The 23953-nt window shown below is 37.8% G+C and overlaps 1 protein-coding gene across 5 annotated transcripts in view; it reads right to left on the bottom strand.

The window, feature by feature from the left end:
* Positions 1–23953, bottom strand: part of ARID1B (AT-rich interaction domain 1B) — a 448568-nt gene that overhangs the window by 131427 nt on the left and 293188 nt on the right. For all 5 annotated transcript variants that reach the window (XM_081332098.1, XM_081332099.1, XM_081332101.1 and 2 more), the window contains exon 6: positions 7451–7694. In XM_081332098.1, coding sequence (XP_081188224.1) covers positions 7451–7694 — 244 coding nt within the window. The remainder of the gene's footprint in view (positions 1–7450; positions 7695–23953) is intronic.

The following is a 23953-nucleotide window of genomic DNA, read 5'->3' as shown; positions in this document are numbered from 1 at the left end:
TGCAGCCATGCATCAATGCCTTGCCCCTTCTGTCAATGCTCCACCCCTGCCACTGGTTGGACTGGGACCAGAATCATTTACCAGATACAGTGAAACTGTAACAGCCACTATGTAGGGTAGACGGGCAGAGTCCATCCATGAACATCAATTAGCAATCAGAAAACACAATGAAAAGTCCTTAATCTTACAACACTTGGATAGACTCAACCGCCATTTCAACTGGGAAACTGTGAGCATCCTAGACCAAGCTGAATACAGAAACACTAGGACAGGTATTCAAGAAGCTTGGCATTTAGACAGGCCAGCCATCAATAGATACACATAGATAAACTACATTTGCACACCATTCTATAAAGGGATAATAAAAAAAGTTAAGAAGGAAACAAGAAGATCAGAACACATCCTCTGAAGCAGCCTACACTTAGATAAGCAGGAATTAACTCCCAAACAAAAAACAATACCCTAATCAAGGAACTGTCAAGGAGAAAAGCACACCCCCACCAACACTGGCAGGGCAAGCTACTATATATAAACAGGGAACAATACTCGCATTCACTAGTTCTGATGATATCTAATTGGGTGCGCAAGCAAACAACCAAGTTTAGAGAGCACCAAGAACTCCAGAACTAGAGTAGTATAGCTACAATCATAAAGAGGAATTCCTTAGGAAGCTTGAATTATTAATTTAAACTTCTTTGCAAGGCCACATAAATGTTTGCTTATATTTTTACAGTGTAGTTTGGAATTTATCAACTGTTATGTCAGTTTCTGTTTGCAAGGGAGAATAACAGCATTAACAACTCCTGGTTATATCATTTATAAACATGGAGATGTGGATTATTAAAGATTAATGCATTTCTGGATTGGTGTCGGCATTCCGTTTGTCTCATGCTGAAACTAATTCTGTTTTTCATTAGTCAACAACAACTCACATTGCTCTGTTCTGGAAGAGAAATCAAAGGTACATGTGTGAATTTAGAATGAGCAATGAACTGATTACTAAGAAAGTTAACAGCTGAAATAAATCAACACATCACAATAATTTGAATCCAGCACTATCTAGGGATAAGAAAGGAACAAATCCACTAGAGAGTTTTCTTTTATTATTAATAGAACATACCCTTTTAAATACGGTTACTAGTGATTACTAAGGGATTTTTTTAAAAAAATTACTTGTTAGTTATATATAAATGTAACTAAAAATGAAAAATTATTATGGTTTAGCATTCATTTCCAAAAATGTTGTTTGTTCATACAAAATTATGGCGTGGGAGAGAAAATGGATGAGAATTAAAAATCCATTCAAATATTTACAATGATCTTGTAAACCAGACTGCTGTTTTATGTGATATATATCTAGAACGGATACTATTTACTTACTATACAACAGAGTAGTTCTTAATCTTCCATTGAAAAGGTTGTAGTTATGTCTAGTCAAATCCCAGTCCAGCACCCACATCTGAGAAGCCAAAAGGACTTTTTTCACCCACACTATTCAACTTGTTCATTCACACTAGCAGCAGAACTTAAAAAGAATATGGATCTGTCCTTGCTCTCCTTGATTCCTGGCACTTCTGGCAACAATCTGAGCTGCTGCCCAAAGATCTCTCCAAAAGGAAGTACTGCAAGAATTTTATCCATGCAACCATTATCCTAATGCAACCCATTTTCAAACATATACTTTTCTTTGCTCTCTCACCAAGTTTGGGTGCATTTTGTTAAATTTTCAGAGATTTATCACTCTCAAGAATAGACAGATGGTGTCTTGGCTCCCTTTACATAATTTATCTTGAACGTTCCAACAAACTATACCCATAAGACTAAAAGGTTTCCCATTTTAAAGTCAAATTCTAACACCTTCATGATATAGGAATAAAATGTGCTAGTTTTTGCTGCCTTCATGCTAGAATACTTATAACTGGAAATAAACATACTGCTGCTTTTCCTCCACCCTAGAGCATATATATTTAAAGCAGTGGTGTCAAACTGCTGGCCCACGGGCCTGACACATCACGAGGAAACCGCGCCTACCCCATTGCCGGCAATGGTGAAAAAGCTCCGATATGTTGCGCGATGTCACGTGACTCGTGAGTTTGACATGTCTGATTTAAAGCATGTTTAAAAAATAAGTTACATTTTAACTATACAGATAGTTCTTAAAACAGGTTGTTTAATGACCGTGCAGAGATATACTGGGTTCGGAAAGGATGCTTTATTATCTACAAAGCAGGACTTTTCAACCTTTTCAGCCATTGTACCACTTTTAGGATATGGCAACATCCAAGTACCACCAGTCACCTAGCAAGGTGTCAAAAACTTGATGACCAAAAAAAATATGATGAAGTACAGGTAGTCCTCGACTTACAACATTTCGCTTAGTGACTGTTCAAAGTTACAACGGCATTGAAAAAAGTGCCCCCCAAGCCACAGCCGAGCTAGACACCTGCCTGCCTGCCTGGCGGCGCTCTTCCTCCTGTCCCGAGGTTTTCATTGTTGTGAGCATTTCTGTTGAGAATTGGCAGTGGGGGTGGGGTGGGGTGTGTTTGGTTTTTATTCCCACCTGTCTGCTGGGTAGTTGCAGCAGGTTTTGGTCACTTCACATGACCCTGGGACACTGTGACCGTCATAAATATGAATCAGTTGCCAAGGATCTGATTGTAAATCACAAGACCCTGAAGATGCTGCAACATTCCAGCTGATAGGTGCTTCTTCTGGGCTCAGAAGCGCCAGGATCAGCACCGCGCTACAGCTGGAACCTGGTGCTGATCCTGGCGCTTCCGCTGAGCCCTGACAGCCCTGCAGCTCCAGCCATCTCTCGCTCAGGCTTGTGTGGTGCTGCCACCAGTTTAGCTCATTCCCCTCCCCTGCTACTACTTTTCTAGGATGGTTGTGTACCACCTGCCAGGTGCTAATGTACCACAGGTGGTACCTGTACCACTGGTTGAAAAGCCCTGCTACAAAGCATTAGCAGCCAATTGTAACACACACAGCGCCACATGACATTTTGGGAAGCAGCTCACATTTACAACTGGTTGCAGTGTTCTACAATTACGTGAACATGATTTGTAACTATTTCGCAAGTTTCTGGTGATGTTTGCTGATTTCCGACAAAACAAAATACCCTAATAATAATAATAATAATAATAATAATAATAATAATAATAATAATAATAATAATAATAATAATAATAATAATAATAATAATAATAATAATAAGTTGGAAGGGACCTTGGAGGTCATCTAGTCCAACCCCCTGCTCAGGCAGGAAACCTTATACCATTTCGGGCAAATGGCTGTCCAGTCTCTTCTTAAAAACCATTTGTGAGAATGGATTCAAACTTATGTTCATGTGATTCACTTAACAAACTCATATGGTCATAAATTTGGGTGTAGTCTTATGGGTCCCTTGACTTACAACCCTGTTCCAATTGCAGTTGTAAGTTCCGGACAACCTACATAGCACCTAACTCAGTGATTCTTAAAGTGTTTGAGTAAAATACCCTTTTCCCCAGTTTCAAATAACATCCTTACTTCCACAAAAACAACGTTGTTTTACATAAGCATCTGAACAGAGTTAAGTCCACAATTACAACCTCAAATCAGAAACAAGCACTTAGAAATTGTTGCATTATCCCAGGATATGCCCAAAGAACTACTACCCTAAAACTCCCTTCTTTTACCCTAAAGTCAGAAAAAGATAGTTGCATCTATTTTCTGCTCTCCCATTCTGGGCATTTGTTTGAGAGAACCTTGTATTGTAGAGCACCAGTTGTTGACATTGTCTCTACTATTAAAAACTCCTAAAAGATTATAGATTATTGCTCATAGTAAGCGTACAGGATGAACTTTTATTATACAAAAATATTTTTTTTCATAATCATAGGGCTTCTATATAAAGAAAGAATTGTGAAGATGTCTCATACAAGGGACAATGATTTGACACCTACACAATTGCTAAGTAATTACTGGATACAATATCAGAGAAGAAAACCACACTATGTACATGACATTTTTACACAATTTGCCAGTATACAGTACGCATTTTCCTTTCAAAAGCTACTGGAAGACTGGAGACTCCAGAAAAACCTGGTGGGAAACTCAGAAGAGCAATTTTATCAAGGTGTACATGTTTTTGTTATGTAAGAACAAAATAAAATAAAAAAGAACACATACAATTTCTTTTTTTTTAAGGAAAAGAGAGGAACATATAAATGACAGGTAAAACTTCAATAGATTCTTTAATGCAGACTGCTTAGCTGCCTTACATTAAAAATGAAACAGAGCAGAGGTTATTTTAGGCAATTTGTCCATGTCATAATTAAACTTTGGAAAGAACATTTCTGAGCGTTTGGAGCATCTGGTAAAAACATAATACTAGTCCATTAGAAACTGAGAACTGGCCACAGAATGTTGTGATCCCAGCTTCCTGCTTTTTAAGGGACCACCTGCTGCCGGCGTCAACTCCCCTCCGCCCTGTGCGTTCCCACAGAGAGGGCCTCCTCAGGGTGCCTCCGGTCAGAGAATGCCGGCTGGTGGCCCCCAGGGGGAGGGCCTTCTCTGTGGGCGCCCCGGCTCTGTGGAATCAACTGCCGGTTGAGCTCTGGATGGCACCGGATCTCCGCTCCTTCCGGCGCGGGTTAAAGACCCACCTATTTGAACAAGCTGGCCTGGCCTGATGGGGAGTTAATTTAGGGTTTTAAATATTTGTATATTTTATTGTTTTATTTCGGGCATTAATTTAATTCTATTTTAACTTTCGTATTTTTGTATTTTTATTATATGCCCTGTTCACCGCCCTGAGTCCTTCGGGAGAAGGGCGGTATAAAAATTTAATAAAACTAAACTAAACTAACATTTTTGCTTTGTTAGTAAACTGAGACTTTGGGCTCAGGAAGCAAGCCAAGCTAGCACTCACTAAATGCTCTGGCATCAGCATTGCATTTTAATGCAATGCCATGTCAGCTTTCACTCCTCAGTTATCATTTTATTGAGAGAGAGAGAGAGGGGGGGGGAGGGAGAGAGGGAGGGAGAGAGAGAGAGAGAGAGAGAGAGAGAGAGAGAGAGAGAGAGAGAGGGAGGGAGGGAGGGAGGGAGGGAGGGAGGAAGATCAACCTTAATCTAAAAGAAAGCATTTCCTTTTGCTAATATTAATTAACAGACTGGTAAACATGGAGTGATAAACAAGGAACTATGTAACATCTGTGTTGTGTAAAGTTCTGAAACTACTTTAAAAATTTATTTATTTTATAATATGAATTTGTTTTATTTCCACAATAGACAGGATACAGTTGATAGTGAGAGAATCATATAGTAAGGGATCCCATTCTGAGCTCTATGTGCCCAGCTTTTTAAATGGGGAAATAACTAAATAAATTATGATAATGTATATAATATGGTGCAATTTCATTCTCACAAACATGATCAATGAAAAAATAAATAAAAATAAATAATGAAGAAGGAAAGAGGTTAAAGAACATATATGGGCCAACGCAGCATTTAGAAATTCAGTTAGGGTTATTCTTTATTTTATTTATTTATTTGTTAAATGTTTATGCTGCCCATCTTCTCTATAAGGTGATTTTTTATGTTCTTTTAATACCAACTTAGATGGCAATTTCTTCTTGGTTGACAAAGGTATGAGATAAAGCAAGGGTCCCCTACCCCCAGGCCACGGCCCACTACTGGCCATGGCCTGTTCAGAATTAGGCCACGTGAGCGGCTGGCAGGAGCAAATGCACACAGTAGGACTTCGGCGAGCAGTGGGCTGGCGGGCACTTAGGCGCGTCCAGCCCACTGCTTGCACAAGTCGAGCTGCATGCATGTGGGTCAGCCCGCAGCTTGCACTGCCCAGGTCCCCCGTCCTCCCACTAGCAGGACTGCCAAGCCGAAAAATTTGGGGGCTGCTGAGATAAAGGATGCTTTTATACCTGTAAGCCATGGAAACAGAACAACTTAATTTTAACAACCTTTCATGAAAAAAACACACCCTTACTAAATCTTTACATTGCTGACACAGTATCAACAATACAACTACTCCTTGTTTTATAATGAGTTGCCAGAGGAAAAAAATGATTGGGGAAGTCAATCTATGTCATACAGAGAAGCTTGTGTTGTGATTCCGTGTCAGTCTGTGCTCCCAGCAGCTGAGTCTGAGAGATCTGAGGAGGAGGAGGAGGAGGAGGAGGGGTTTGGAGAGCCTTTGGTGTTGGAGGGAGGCTCTGATGCATTGCAAGACTTTCAGTCAGAGGAAGAGCCTGGCCCATCCAGTTGTGTTCGTTATGAGGCTCAGCTGTGTGAGGAGGGTTCAGAATCAGAATCACAGCTGAATCTGTTTAGAGACGCTAGAAGCAGAAGGCAGTTGAGCAGAGCAGTTCAGAGGAAGTCTATGAAGCAAGTCAGCAAAAGGACAACAAGGCATTGAGAAGCCACACCTTGGGGCTGTTAATAAAAGGGGAAGGTGTGGGCAGTGCTGGTTGCTGAAGGCAACTGTTTGTAGAAATCCAAAGAAAATCCTGTTCTTGCTAATCTTCCTGTTTGACTCTTGTCTGAGGTTTGAATCATTTATTTTTGTTAAGGAAAATATTCTGCTGCTTTTAGGACTTTATTATTTGGAACTGAAAATAAATTTGGCTTGGTTTTTCCAGCCTATTGATTTAAAAAGAAAAAAAGGGGTTGTCCTTGAAGTAAACTGGGATGGTTATAGGCTGGAACAGAACAGCTTGTGGCAAGACCAAATAGGAGATCAGAAAAAAAAACCAGGAGAGAGGCGGAAAGTGACAATCACGGTTAGCCCTTCTTACAGTAACTGTGCAAAATATTGCACTTTTAGTTTTGTACACTTGCAAAACAAATGTCAGTGACCAATGGAAAAAAAGGGGGGAGGGGAGATGTGAATTGAGGTTGTGTGTAACAAAGTCTTCTTCCTGAACAAGTGTTTCATGCTATCCTCTACTCCAGACATGTCAAACACAAGGCCCGGGGGCCGGATCCGGCCCGCAAAGTGGTTTCATGCGGCCCGCGAAGCCATCCTGGAAACAGTGAGGGAATGGCCCCCACTGCCTTGGCCCTGGCCCAGAGACCCTCCTCCTGCCAGAGACCCTCAGATCTGTCCCACTCCTGCCCAGGCCCCCATAGGCACCCTTGATGCGAACGATGTAGAGCTGGCCATGCCCACCCAGTAGGCCATACGTACTCTAGCCACACCCACCCAGTAGGCCACGCCCACCCTGGCCACACCCACCCAGCCCCCTGAGGGCAACCGCAATGCTGATGCGGCCCTCAATGAAATTGAGCTTGACACCCCTGCTCTACTCAATACAAATGACTGAGAATGTGACATACGCCTAGGATGGAGAAGTGAGAAGAGCATACACATATTGCTAAGAAACAAAACAGAGCACCACAGATTGCTGAATGCATATAGGCATATATTTAAAAGCCCACCATTTACCTGGAATACTTGCAGGAGAAATGGGACCAGACCTTGACTGATTGCTTCCAGCTGGAGAGCCCACAGGGGAAGGGGATGGGCCCCCAGGGATGCTGGACAGATGCGGAGAAGCATGAGGGGAGAAAGGTGACTGTGCTGGGTTGCTCTGCTCCCCTTGACTGCTAGTAGAACCTGATGCGCTAACGGCTGAACTCAATGTTGCTTCAGTTCCAGTAGGCAGGTCATCAATGGAGCCTGATAAATCCTGAGAAGAAAGAGCAGGGGAAATCAATAAAAGAGTAGTAGCACCAACGTCCACAAAAAGGTACACGGAATACTTGAACAAATTCCAATTTGGGACTAACGTCATGACCCAACAACAAGCAATCAAAATGGAAATGAATTCCCCCTTTCTTATATAAAAATGCACAAAGCATACAACTTGTACATGTATCAAAATTTTCCCAGACATTAGTGCAATTAAAGGGACAACATACAGATTTTAATTCTTCTAATATGGTTATTAAAATATAATTATTGAAACTGGACCAGGAGAGAGATCTCTTCCATAACTCATTCATATTTTAGTCTATGTATTTTGCCAAATTATATTGACATTGTACAGGACTTCACTCATGCATATTATTTATGCTCTCAGTATTTAATTTCATGCCTTTATTAGATGAATATCATGTACTGATATTGGGGAGCAATACAGAGTTTGATATAAGCTGGGCAAGTATATAAATATTTTAAACAAAAAAAGAAACAAATATATAAATTCTATTAAGCACACATTTTAAAGAATTTTAAAATATACTGCAAAACTACAATATTTTTATTCCCTGGACTTTTTTTCTTTTTAAATCCTATATATAAATGCATGATGCCCTGGGAATCTCTAGAGGCACTAAAATTAGAAAATGTTTGGGATGTTCTGCCCTAATGCCTATTGGAGGCAGAAACACATTAATTCAAAGTTTGTTCTGATGCACTGCTTATACACAACTGTAGGAAATAGTCAACCACTTAGTGCCTCTTGGGCTCCAATGCTTATGTTTTTATTTAATTATTTTCCCCAAACACAAATTTGGTTACCAAAGGAGATTGCTCAACCAAAATTGCTAAGCACATTGATTTGTGCTTCTTAGATTGTAAGCCGCCGGGTGGGATATAAATGGGATTAAAAAAATTATTACAAATAATATAATACAATTAAATTTGGTTTAGGCTCTTACAGATAGTATTATAATTGCACCAGGTATATGCAACCACAATGCCAATGAGGCAGTGCTAACGCAAAGGATATGAATGGACAGACCTGGGGACATGATGAGGCTACAGCAAAAGCTAGTAAGAATCTTAAGCAGCCTTAGATGTTGGTCTTAAGTTCAACAACAGGTGGCATAAGAAAAACACTCTGATCAGATGGAGTGCCAGAATTCTGATTATTTCAGACCCCACAAACGATCCTCTTATAGACCTATTGTGATTTTCTAGTGATGATTCTGCAAAGCAGTTGCTTTGATGATGTAGACAAAAAATGTTTAAGTCTGAGGAAGTAAATGTGTTAGAAATCTCTCTTTTTTTGTACAGAAATGCAGTCACTTTTCCATAAAGAATTTTGCTTTCACTGTTGTCCTTGAGAGAAAACCACAGCAATTCTTTTTCTTTATGTGAATACATTGTAAAGCAATCATACTTCTGGCTCTTTACAAGTATCTTAATTAATTGCTTCCTGAATTTGTTAAATCCAAGAACATATTGCCCTCAGTATTTCTAGAAAGCAAATTAGCTATATAATGAGAGAATTCAACAATTTCTTTTGATTTTTTTCTTAACAGTAGTTTATCTGATCATTATTCTGATGAAATGGGTTTTTTTTTAATTGAGCTGTCCACAATGAATGCTATCAATTCCTGGGTACGTGAGGAGGTATTACAGTGGTGCCAAGTTGTTCCAACAGCAAACATGCTGCCTAACTAAAAAGCAGCAAGAAAACCTTTCTAAGAATGAACTCTGTATCACCTACCTCCCAGAATCCACAAGATTCTGGAGAAAGGGAGGGAAGAGAAATTCTCAATTCTGCAAGAAGTGCAGTACAAATCTCTAGTATCTTGCAATAACTTATTATTCAGAACTACTATTATTTTCCTATTGCAATCTTATGTTGCCACAGAATAATGCAAAGTATAATGGAAAAGGGAGTTGGGGAGGTAAAAAAAGTGCCTCTTTATCATTTTTTTAAAAAAAAATTGATCAAGAAATAACAATACAGTAACATAGGAAGGAGAATGCTTAATCAAAAAATAAAAATGGAGCAATATCTGACATTGTATGGGAGATATAAAAAAACAAATAACATAATGAAAATCTTCAATTAGGCACAGGTCAGAATTCCAAATAAGGAATTATTTGTGTTGTGTGTGTGTGTGTGTGTGTGTGTGTGTGTGTGTGTGTATCTGACCCTTGTTTAATATTTTTCCTCTTTTGTTAATTTCAAAATAATAATTTTGGTGACAACTTTCAGAGACGTTTTTGTAGATTAACATACTACAGAGAATTGTCTATTGACAATTACTATTAATTAACTGACATTAACAGTTGAAAAGTAGTTAGAGATCATATATGTAGAAACATAGAAACATGGAAAACTGACAGCAGAGAAAGATCTAGCAGTCCATCTAGTCCACCCTTTGAGGGTTTTTAAATTATTTTTTTTTCACGTTACAGTCAACATAAATCCCATTACTGGGTGGAGAAAAAGGTCGATTCTTGGATGAATAAAATCAAATACCGTTATGTACTTCTCCAGCACAAAATCTGCATATGTTGGATCATTTTTGTAAATAAAGATTATAAGCAAGAAGCATGGTTTGGGGTTATATACACCTGCATAACCTGTAAAAAAATCTGACTTGAGTTTATGGGATACTGGGATTGCCTAAAAAGAGCTCCACAATGGATGTGCCTTGCCTGAGAACAGACCGTGTTATAATATCAATGGGTAAGATAACAATGAAACTCCTTTTTCTCTCATGTAAGAATCCCCCTGTGGGTGTTCTATCACTGGAGGTTTTTAAGACGAGATTGGACAAATATTTACCTGAAATGGTCTAGAGCTGTGGTGGCGAACCTATGGCACGCGTGCCACAGGTGGCACGCAGAGCCCTCTCTGTGGGCACGCGTGCCATCGCTCCAGTCCTAGGCCTTCAGCCGGGTTTTATAAAACCGTTTCACTTTAGGCCTCCGCTACCATGTGCAAATAATAAAAAAAAAAAGGTTCAGTCAGTCAATCAGTTTCAACTTCTTGTGGGAAAAAAAAGGCAAAGTTGGAATTGATTGATTGAACTTTTTAGTTCCACCCAGTCTGTCATTACCACAGCAGCCATGCCCACCCAATGGGCCACGCCCATCCAATTGACCACACCCACCCCATGGGCCATGCCCACCTGGCACCCAACGATACATAAGTGGGTTTTGGGTTGCAGTTTGGGCACTCAGTCTCTAAAAGGTTCGCCATCACTGGTCTAGAGTCTCCTGCTTCAGCAGGGGACTGGACTAGAAAATCACCAAGGTCCCTTCCAACTCTGTTATTTTGTTATTCTTGGAATCTTTTAAACTGGGTAATTTGTACAACACAAAGCTAACTTCTCTTCTGTTTTAAATGCATAGCAGACAGCGCAAGAGCTAATCAGGGCACATTTTATGCAACTGACACCTTTAGTCCACTCAGGGCTACAGCGTCTAGAGGTTTTCCTTTCCCTGCATAATACACAGCTCCATTTACCAAATCTCTCTTTCCTTACCAACTATGCACAACAGTAATTATGGATCCCAACTGAGTTACCCAAGCTACATTCTCATCTATCACTGGAAAACAATAATACCGGTAATTACTAAAAAAAACAACAACTGAGTAACCCATTTCCTTTAAATGACACTGTTGAAATATTTTTTCTTCAAAGCTAAAACACATTTGTTCATTAATTACTGTTTCTGTGAATTATCATTTTTCACTCACAGAGCTGTAAGTTAGTCAAAATTAAACCAAACTTCTTACTGTTGGAACACTAATTTACTTAGATATGGCATATCATACATGGATTTGCAAAACATTTCAGCTAGATTAATAAAACATAATAAAATATAAATCTTTAAAAGATCTACATACAAATACCAATGTCTAGGCCATCCAATCATTGAGTAACACAGTAAAAACAATGGCTAATAGAATAAATCATCTCATCAAAAAACCTAATTAAAAGAGTTGCACAAATGGATAGTGCGATCCATACACAATATACTGACCATGACAGCATGCACACCAAACCAATATGACACTACAGTGACATCTATGCAGTGATATCACCTAAATGCTGCCGCTAGTACTTGTATGTCAATAACTGAGGCGACTATGCAGTTACAGCATTACATCCTATAAGTATATATTTTTCATATATATTTTTCATCCTTTGACCCTCTATGTTTCCCTCCCCTTCTCCGTACAGCTAACCATGATATAATATAGCCTACATCTTTCTCTTCTCTAAATTTAATTTCATGTGCACTTATATTAAATATATGTAATTATTAAGGGGAATCAAGTGCTTCAGCAGAAGCCAGGATGACATCAGCATATTGGTAACACTCACTTTAGTGCTCTGCATGACTTTCCATTGTGTTTGTATAGATGTTAAATAACACAGGGGTCAAGAAATAGCCAAATAACATAACATCTCTCACTGCTACGTTCTTGACATGGTTTGATGGACAGCACCAAATCCATGCCAAAACTGTGCTCCCAAGAGCTAAATTTAAGGTCCAAGATGGTGCTGAAAACCACCAAGAAGCCTTAAAAAACTTAGTAGGGCCAAATGACTGTATCTAGTTTCTACTGCAGATAATTCACTAAAACAACTAAATTGTTCTCAGTTGCAATATGTTGCTTAAAAGACAGAATCACATAGGTCCAGGTAAGCAGTATTTTCCTGATGTGTCTCTGATTTTGCTCGGCCGTCACATTTTTAATCACCTAAGTCAGAAAAGGCACATTTGAGACTGGTTATTAATTTCCCAAATCCACTAGGTCAAGTAAAACTTTATTTAATCATTGCCTCCTTTAACTCTGAATGACCACACCAATCGCTATTCTAATGTTGACCAGGGAGTTCGCTGCTTTGAAAACAGAATTACACAGAGTGGTTTTATCATGACTGACTTCGGTTCCATGGATTCCATCCAACTGGTCTAACAATGATTAATTCTGGATCCCTTCCATTATTATTATGCCTTACTAGAAATGAAGTTCAACAGAAAATAAAAGAAATGCTTTGCCACGTTTATGACATGTATATAAACATTATCTTTTGTGTATTTAAGGTTTTCTTTAACAAGAATATACTTCTTAAATCACATTTCTTTCTTTAAAACAAGAATAGTTCCTTTCACAATACATTAAGATTCTGTGTTATGAAAAGTAAAATATGTCAGGATCACTTCTATTCTGTTAAAAAAATGAGACTGAAATATTTTCATCAGAAAAATAACAAGTACAAGTTCTGGTAAACTAGAGAGGTCTGTTTTGTCCCTTTTTTAAAAAAAAAAAGTTTTATTTTCTATCCATAAAATCAAGACGGAAGTAAATTCATTAGGGAGATATTTTTATACAACAAACTATATGACATTCAGATAATAAAGTGGAGCCTTGAATGAAGTCAAATGTCTATTAAATGCAGCAGCATAGCTGATAAAACAAACACTGGCGGCACAGAATACAATGCAATATGAAAACACGCCCCTTCAAGATAGATAGGTTCAGTTATTTAAAATGAATGCAAAAAAAGAAAAGAAAAGAAAAGAAAAAGAAAGAAAAAAGAAAAGATGAAAGAAAAGAAATCATGCACCGACAAGGGAAACATTCTGGGCAAGCCGTTCCTTTTCAGACAAAAGCCAAAACATTGATAACATTTTTTTGAACTTTAGGTAACCTGTTTTGTAACGCCAAATAATGCTTCAAAATGTTATTACGTAAACGTCATAGTGAAGGATAAAATGATTTTCAGTTCAGGGATCAAGCAAATACCCAAGAGTCTGCTGTAATGCAACAATTTGTCTTTGGCTCACTCCATGAACTATGTGAATGAAAGAGGAGTGGAGGGTTAAAGTATCTGGAGGGGTTTACTTACCCCCCCTCCCTGCAAATCAGATCAAATTACGACTTTTCATTTTACTAATCCCCTCGGAAGTGAAGTGTGTGACAAATCTCAGGCATTCCCCTCAAGTGTGTGCCTTCAAGGGATTTCCTTACAAATCTGACAAAGCTCATTCATAAAATCAAAAGGGCTCCTCCACATGATGTAATTCTGTTTAAGGAATTACATTTTATCCCTCCCCCTCAAAGACAAAAAAAAACCAAATGGGGGGGATGAGGGGGAGGAAGAAGATACGTAAGTAGAGCTTTCAAATGCTTTGTGTGTATTTTTTGCATTACTCCTACTGAATCTTGCCCTCAATTCACCTTTCTTGATTTCTTTAACAAAACAAAACTAAGGAGTATTTCTTTGTCATGCTGCATAAAACTACAAGAATATCTTGAAGAGTATTTAGCTTCCCCCCCCCATTCTGAAATTCTATATATGCAAATCTAAGCATCAGTCTCATGGAATTTCTAAATACAGTAGACACACGCCATAAACATTTTTACATTTATTTGTGTGTTTACAAAAATACACTTTGCTAAATTATCTGTCAGGTTACCATGATTTTACATGCTAGTTACTCCAATCAAATATACAGTGGTCATACAACTGTGTTTTGCTACCTCACACAGAAGGTATTTCTGTGAGAATTGTATATGCCTGTTAATATGATATATGGAGCCATCCAGTTATATGGCAAAAAAATCACTAAAAATACGATTGTCTATCACAAAAGCAGAAGTTAATTATTAGGCACACCTGCATCACACATGACCTACATGGAGGATTTCCATAATCATCCTAGAAAGATATTTCTGGGTTGGAAATTTCATCCTGGGTAAAAATGTACTAAGTAGTTGAGTGCAGAATTCTGGAAATAACAGAAAAGAACATGTAACAATCAGCACTTTTAAAATACTTTTTTAACCTTAGCCATCCTGCCATGTCTGTCTGTCTGTCTGTCTGACTCTCTCTCTCTCTTTCTTCAATTCAATTATTCATATCTCACATATGTGACCCACAACACTGAATAGAAGAACAATTTTGCTTAAGGCTCTGTGCCATTTGAATTTAAGAAGCACAGAAAAGAGGGTACATAATTTATTCATGGACAAGCATATGCATCTTCATCTTTATTAGTACAATTTTCTAAACCAATAATATAATTATTTGCCGCAAACGTATTTGAACATACCCAGTTCTAAAGTTACTGCTGAAACAGATGCTAATAAAATAAGAGGTCCATAATAGATTACACAGAGATCTTCTTAAAAGAAAAGAAAAAAAAGCTCTGTAACTGATACTTCTCCAGAGAATAATTTAATCAGCAGGGCACCAACTTTGTCCTTTTAGAATGACAGTCAGATCTACCACCTTGTAATGAACAAAGAAATTTTACTGCATTTTATTCAGACTAAAACATCTTGTCCTCCTAACAAAGTTCTCATTCATCTTTTTAACTGCTTATTTTTGGAAGGTTGGCAAGTCGGGTTATTGTATGGAATGGAAGTCCCCACGCAGATTCCAAAGGCCTGCTGGAGCAGGCATTTCATTAATCTCAAAAGCTGGGGTTGTCATATCCCTGGAAGTAAAAATAGGTAACAATAACATCAGTGCTTCTCCCCACTTAGATTTGTTTCATACACACATACGTTATTTTCTTATTATGATGATAAGAATTTTGTTCGCAAAAGAGGAAAAAGAATTTTGCTGCAATACTTTCCAGTTAACAGATTTATTCCAATATTAAGTCCACCAATGGATTATATTAGCTATTACGTCTTGGTATGTTCTTGCACTATTTACAGATTAACTGTAAACAAGAGTTTACAGTTACAAGAGGACTGCAAGCAAGCCATCTTTGCTCAGGATTTACATTTCTTAAGAGTGATATTTATGGTTATCTCATCTCCAGTGCTTCCATCTACACACAACTTTTCTTGTATTCATTAGACAAGGCCAGGTGTAAAAAGAATATGTTGAGCTTAAGTTTATAATGGTATGCTTTCTTGGTGGCATAGCTTATCAAACTTCCAACAGGGGATCACTCTTGAAATAATTCATAATTGTAGCATACTCAGCAAAGAAACGGGATGGCAGGAAACTATTTACAAAGTAGCAGGAAATCCAAAGCAACTCACCAATGAATTGGAGAAGGGATGGGATACAGACACACTTTGGTAGATAAATCAGAATCCTCAAAGAACATTCCTAAAATGCTTCTTTAGTATATTTCACTGGTGATCACTTATTTTTAATGAAGCTGGGTAAATACAACACTATTATACAGCACTATTCTCTTTGCTTAAGAAAACATGCACACACGCACGCATGCACACACACACAAACAATTCAGTTCACATTAAGCACACGGGAAACACTTCAATGCTAAATGCTGTACTTTTGGTTAAGAAACCATTCCATTGTACATTACTGAAAAGAAAACACAACACCCACCAGACATGAAAGATAATACTATAGCTATAATTAGTTGGGTAGCATTTGGTCACTAGTTGCTGAATATCAATTTGTATTCAGACTTTCATAATAGGTATTAGCTTCACTGTATAAAAATACCACAGCTAGGCAATAAATCAAAATGGGTTTATTAAATTTAAAAATATCGTGCTGTGTTCCAAACTTATTACTAAAGTTATTTATAATTCATATTCAATCCTAGAGTATGATTTCTGTCTGTTGGTTTTTCCATTATATCTATCTATCTATCTATCTATCTATCTATCTATCTATCTATCTATCTAGTCAATTCAAAAAATACAAAAATTCTGGTGACTGAAAAATTTCAGGAGGTGTACCCTAAGAAACTTTGCACAGTTAAGTGGTCAAATGCTCTCTAATCAATTGTTGAAAATACAGGAGAATATAGACAAAATGACAATATGATTGAACAATGTCATTTTATATAGTTCCAGCTTTGGAACACAATCTTACATCAAAGCTTTGCCTATCCTCTATATAATCCTGGCACAGAAACTTCCAAATAATGGAAGTTCTGTGATAAATTCATAGTCTTCAACATCTGGTGGCAATTATCCATATTATGAACCTTCAATTTGTGTATTCTCTCCATGTAAATATACGAAACAGCTAGTATTTAATGCACATTGATCAGTCAATTCTTTTCTACTTCTGTACTAGGTCACTAGTAAGTAATTACTTCAAATTATTAGCTGAATGGTTTGAAAGATAATGAAAAACGCAGTGATTAAATAAACTTCATTTTTTCCAGTTGACATGGCTGGTACTCCTACCAAGCCCCATCTCTCTATGGAACAGTGAAATGGTTCTCAAATGTTCTTATGAGCATTGCATTCTCATCGGAGAATAAAAGGAAACAAAAGAAAGATCATGATGGAAATGCATAAGGCACCAATCGCATGATCACACAGCACATATAACTTGGGCATAGGGTGGGGAAGAGCGAGTTACCGTAAGTAAGTTCTGAAACTGAGTTAATTGAACTGGGTAAAATTCCCAGAAAAAGTTAAATTGAACCCCAAATAAGGATTTCTGAAGATAAATTAACTCTACCTATATCAGAGGTGTCAAACTCACAATGTCATGTGATGTGTCGCGACGTATCGTGACTTTTTTTTCCCCATTTGCCGGCAATGGGGTGGGCACAGTTTCGCCATGATGCATCTGGCTCATGGGCCGGCAGTTTGACACCCTTGACCTATATTATGTGGACTAGATGATGTGTGTGATCCAGTTGACATCCTAGAGAGGCCCCCTGACCTAAAGGCATTCGTTGTAAAGTTCCCCCACTGCTGCAGTGACACCGTACCTACTGAGCTATCCAGAGGGATACCTTATTCTTTGCTTTCATTTGTGGTACCTTACTCGATTACACCAACACATTTTGTTTGCACTTTTTAAAATCTAGAATGACGCGGAAACAAAGTACTAGGAAATGGTGTAGGAGATGGTATCAAAAGCTGCTGAAAGGTCTAATAGGACTAGGACAGAGGAACAACCCCTGTCCCGAGCCTGCCAGAGATCATTCACCAGTGCGACCAATGCCGTCTCTGTGCTATGCCCAGGTCTGAAACCTGATTGGTATGGGTCGAGATAATCAGTTTCCTCCAGGAACAGAGGGAGCTGATGCACTACCACACTCTCAACAACCTCCGCCAAAAAGCGAAGGTTGGAGACAGGACGATAGTTATTCAAAATCGCTGAGTCCAGGGTGGGCTTCTTGAGGAGGGGCCTCACCACTGCCTCTTTCAAGGCAGAAGGGAAAACACCCTTGCTCAAAGAAGCAGTTATTACTGCCTGGAACCAGCCTCGTGTCTTCTCCCGGGCTGCATAAACCAGCCAGGAGGGGCACGGGTCCAATAAACAGGTGGTAGAGCTCAGCCTCCTCATGATCCTGTCCACCTCATCGGGGGTCATAGGATCGAACTCAGTCCAGATAACACTTTCAAGACCACTCGAATCCTCCCTGTCAGATTCTGTCCAGTCAGAGTCCAAGCCGGCCCGAATCTGAGCAATTTTATCCGCAAGATGACGACTGAACTCCTCGGCCTGTCCCTGCAAGGGATCCTCCCTCTCCTCCCGATGAAGGAGGGAGCGAGTAACCCGAAACAGGGTGGCTGGGCGATTATCTGCGGACGCATATAGATATGAAAGAGATACCTATATAACTTTACCAAATCTTTTACCCAGCAACAAATGGCTTGCTACATTCTGCAGTTTCTGAATAGCCTTCATGTGCAAAGTGATAAGGGCCTCCGTGACTCTCCTTAAGGCACTGTGCTCCAAGCATGGCCATATCTGTTGAGAAAAGACTCTCCTGGACAAAGCCTCTTTCTGCCCTGCTAGTAGGAGCTTCAAGTCCATGAATATTCCTAAAGCATGAACTTGTGAAAATTATTTCAGATTCCTAAACTTGAAGTTACAATTTTATTAGATGCTTAGAATATAAACCTACTTATAGTTACTTATTATTACTTATATAGTTCCTTCACTTGATATATACCTTAAATCAGTTGTGTTATGGACAAGAACACTGAGGAGTTTTATTCAGCTGCTTTTGATTTTGACCCTTCTGCCTCCCTCATGATACTAAAGGATTGGAAGATTTAATGTCTAAATGTCTTCAGTTTTAAATTTATTTTTATTGTAAATTGCAGAGAGACCCTAATGATCAGTGACCTACTGAGCCACATAGACGGATGAATAGATGGACAGACGGATTTATTAATATTTCAGTGAGAGAATTATCTCAAATGAAGTGGATGTAAGATTGTTTCTTAAGAAATCTTCGTTGGATCAGAAGCTTACATTTCTAATCACTCTCACATAGAAGCTCAAGAAAATGCTTCTGACCCATTTTCAAGCATTATTGAATAAAAATTGTTATTTATAACTATTGCAATCAGAGATTCAACTGTGGTATTTGATGGAACAACTTTGGTTACTTGATGTTTTATTTATTGTCATGTGAGGACACACACCCTCACTCCAAAATTAGGTGAATTAAGACAGGTTTAGGCTCATTTTGAAGCAGTAGGCGTGAGCTTAAATGGACTCCAGAAGATGGTAGAGGACAGGAAGGCCTGGTGGAACGTTGTCCATAGGGTCACGATGGGTCGGACACGACTTCGCAGCTAACAACAACAAGGCTCATTTCTTTTTGTTATCAGATTTCCATGCTGTCTGGATGTGTTTAATTACTCTTCCTGTACTGAATTACCCATAGTAATGGGTTGGATGAGTCAACAGAGGTACTGGATAATATGGAAGTAATGGAGTCTACTAAGCTGATTTTCAACTTTGCTAGAAGAAGATGCACTACTCACAACTTATTTGGAGATGGTTTTGGTATAAACTTTTGAAATCTTGATTTCCAAGTGGGTATAATTGCTTATGTTCTTGTAGTCTTCCTGAATAAATGTTACAAAAATACATTTCCTGGTAACTTACTGGTTGAATTATTATAATGCTTTATTGTTTTAACTAATACACAATCAGTTACAAGAACTGTTTAGTTTGCTAGGTGGAGCCTTATTTCATCAATTTTCAATATTCCATACTGATAATCTCTTTCGTATTAAGTCCAACACAAGATATTTTTTATGACTCTGGATGCTTCTTTCCATATTAATTGTCATACAATTTGTGATCACCAGAGGCTGCATTTCTCTCTTCTTTTATTAGTGACTAAAAAGAGAGCTGACAACATGATATTGCCCTGATTAAATAAAAATATAAAACTACAAGTAAATAAAAATAGATTAACCCACAATATCTTTACAATTTATATGTGCATGTAAGAATATGGATGGCATATTCCAATATTCTTGGGAAAAGGTTAAAGAGACTAACACTCATTTTAATAAGTGAGATTTATTTAATTGTGGTAGTTGAGGTTGTTTAGTGAAAAAGCTATAAGGGATCAATTTAGATTCCTCAATGTTTCTAATTGTAAGTTCAATTTTTCCCACAAACCAGCAACTAACCATGGATGACACTGTATGTCAAGAAGCCTCAGGAATCCTGTTGGTTTTGCTGTCTACCCAACAAATGAATTAAAGTTTAAGCTCCTACATAATTGGGAAAATATACAAAAGCACAGGAATCAGAGACCAATTCCAATAAAGAGCTATTTTCTTTCTAAATTTAGAGGTATCTAAATCCTGATTGATCCATGATTTATAATCTAAATAGGCACTTAAGGAAAGCTGTATTAAATGTACCTAGCTAATGTTTCTTTTTTTAACAGCCCTCATTCTGCTAATTTTCTAATATATGCTTTAATCATATATTCTAAAACAGGCTAGATTTTAGAAAGGAAAATATATCACGGTGTACTTTGCAATGATAATATAATGGATTTGAGCACAAACTGTATAAATATAGTAAGGTACCACAGAATCTTTCTTGTGTCAGGAGCATTCTTTATATATGGGTCTTTTGGAAAGAATTTGTAATATATAATAGAATTTTGAAGGATAATCTAAAAAGATTCACATATACATGCATGCACACATCAGTGCCCACAAACACACATAGAAATACCTCACTATTAACATGCCATATAAAACAAATGTAAATAATTTCCCAGATGCTCTGCTTTCTTAGTAAATAAGATTCTAAAACAAATTCAAAACAATACTAAGATGATAAGTGGTTCAAATTAACTTGTTATTTAATAGCCCATTGGTACTATTGAGTCAGCTATTATATTCTGCCAAATTCTGGAATTTAAAAAGAAGAAAACCTAGAAGAATTTAGGTATATTAAAAAAAACAAATTAAAACTCTCTCATACAAAAATCAATCTTTATGACTCAGAGGTATTTTATAAAGCATAACAGTATAAATATACCAGACAAAAGATTTCCTCAATACATCTATTTTTAAAATTGAAAGCATACAGAATATATTTCCAAAACTGAAAGCGACAACTCAGTAGCACATCCATTCTTAAAAGTAGGGACTTTTCATATTTATGTAGAAATAAGAATATTTAACATGGGCAGTTTTACAAATTAAAAGAAAATAGTGAATAGAGGGTCTTTTTTTCTGCAGCAAGTGAGAATTTCCATAACCATGTAGATTATTATATCTACATCAGAATACTTTAAACAAGTTTAATGCCTCCTCCCCAATTTCTATTTTGAGAAAATCTGTTTAAAAACATCTACACTCCTCTACTTTCCTAAGTATTGTTCTCAGCCTACTTAATGCAACAGATTGTCAGAAGCACATAGAAAACAATAGATTAAAGGTTAGGAGCCATAACAACTGAGACAGGGCCTCTATGTTCAGAAGCAATGCTTAACTGTCTGGATATATAATGGAGGTTGTAATAAACAAGAGGAGATGGTATTACAGTCATGGATTACTTATTTATTTCATGTAGTTGTGTCCCACCTGTCCTCTAGGAACAAAAGGCAGCATACAGAGCATTTTCTCATCCAATTTTAACAACAACCCTGTGAGGTAGGCTGAATAGAGAAAGAGAGACTTGCCAAGGCAGTAAGCTTCCATGGCTGTGGGTATAATGAGTCTCCCCAATCTTTATCCAATGGCTTGCCCACTATAATACCTTGGCTCACCTATGTGTTAACTCGAACATATTTAGCTTGTGCCTTCCTACGTTTTTGCCTGAATTCACGGTAACATTAACCATATATTCTAAGGTTCTTTAGTTCAACAGTTCTCTACTATTAATACAAAATGAGGCGGAAGGAATTTAAATGAAGCAGGTATACTTATACATTGTTCTGGTAATCCTAGCGCTCAGTAGCAACACCAACTTTTTGCCTAAATAAGATGACAGCTCAAAAGGGGAAGATAACAGGGTCATGCACATAGCTCACCTTTCTCTTTCCAGACTCTGCTGCAATCCTGCCTGCTTAACAACACAGGAACAGTCACTTTGGTGTAATGATTAAAGGACCTGGTCTGTCACTGCCCAGAATCACTCTAAGAGGTAAATGGATGTGTTTTTTTTAAATATGGTAGCTGAAAGGTAGACAGACAGACAAAAGGTTTTGGTGCTGCCTTACCATGTAGTGACTTTGAGCTAGTCACTCTCTTGCAGCCCTAACAAGAAGGCCATGGCAAGTCCACATGTACTCAAAGGTACTTGGAAGAGTCCCCAGCTAGGACTTGGAGTGGACATTTGGGCCTTGGTGGAGCAGTGGGCTAATGCCTCCTTAAGTAACACCAGCTGCCTGCAATTAGTGCAGGTTCGCATCCCACCAGGCTCAAGGTTGACTCAGCCTTCCATCCTTCCGAGGTAGGTAAAATGAGGACCCAGATTGTTGGGGGCAATAAGCTGACTTTGTAATAATGCCGCTTGGGGGGGGGGCGAAAGCCCTAATAAGCAGGCATATACATAGAATGAAGGCTATTGCTAAGCACATTGATTTGTGCTTTAAAATTGTAAGCCGCCCTGAGTCTTCGGAGAAGGGCGGGATATAAATGGGATTAAATAAATAAATAAATAAATAAATAAATAAATAAATAAATAAATAAAAATTATGTGGAGGGGGGCAATATTGGTGTTCCATTGCTAGTCTCTCTCTCCTGAGAGACTTCTAATTTTCAGTTTCTTTGGGAAGACCTCAACTCCAGCATGCTGGCTTGGGAATTCTGGGAACTGAAGTCCACACATTTGAAAGTTGCAAAGTTGAAAACCACAGCTTTGGAGCTTGAGAGGCAGCACAGGTACCAAGCCAGCGGTTTGGCAAGATAAGCCTAAATATGTAAAATGTTAGGTCCTGCCCTGAGCACAGCACATTCAGCGCATTTTGAAACACAGAAATGTCCTTGGGGAAAAAATAGCTTTTCTTTCTATCATTTTAATTTTAATAATACTGACTAAAATTTAATATCTATTTTAATTGATGTTAAAACATTTTGGCCAAGTTCTCATTATTTTTATGTAACATCTTAAAAATGAGCTCACAAAATCTTGTGTGATTTCTGTTGGCAAGTGTTTTGTGGTGATGGCAGTGGCAGTCATTATCTGAGTCATTATGTGACATAATAACCAAGGCTTGAAAAGTTTATTGGTTTGTGAAACAAATTGTATATATAACAGATCATCTATGGCTATACCATAGTTGTAAATAAGCTAGAGAACATAAAGAAAAAATTATCATTAAATTATTTTGTTTCTTTTATCTTGACAAAAATTATATTCTGGGACAGTAGTTGTTTCAGGGTTGTTTTTTAAAAAAAAATAACACTTGTCCACATGCTTTCTGGCAATGTGTTGGGAACAATGCCATGTTTAAAGCATACTGTTACTTACAGGTGCTATAAATTGGATCTGTTATGCCATCTGGTAATGGAAATTTACAAACTTTGTACTGCTTGGAGTTTTTTAAAACAATACATTGTAAAAGGGGACAAAATATTCTGCTATTCCAGGAGATAGGAATAGTGACTACATTTCAAGTAACAATAACACCAACACCACAACACACTTGCCAACAGAATCACACAAGATTTTGTGAACTCATCTTTAAGATGTTACATAAAAATAACGATAACTTGGCCAAAATGATTAAAATCTCTGAGGGTTTGGTGATTATATTTCAATAGCTGTTGAAAATGTGAGCATTAAGTAAGTGATAGTTTGTGGAAGATTGAACTTTGATGAATTTATATCATTTATATTTCTTACCTGTTTTATTTGTAAGTTGTTTAAATCTAGCTGAAGCAAATGAAATCAGAGTATAAACAAGCAAACAGCTTTTAAAGATGTTATGGTTTTCCTTTGTGTCAGCTGACACATCAAAACTGCAGAGGGCCAAGGACTTGATTCTCACTTATTTGCACTA

Source organism: Vipera berus (genome assembly GCF_964194415.1).
Source record: "Vipera berus genome assembly, chromosome: 1".
NCBI lineage: Eukaryota > Metazoa > Chordata > Lepidosauria > Squamata > Viperidae > Vipera > Vipera berus.
Note: the sequence above shows the minus strand (reverse complement) of the source record. Positions and strands in the feature narration are given on the sequence as shown.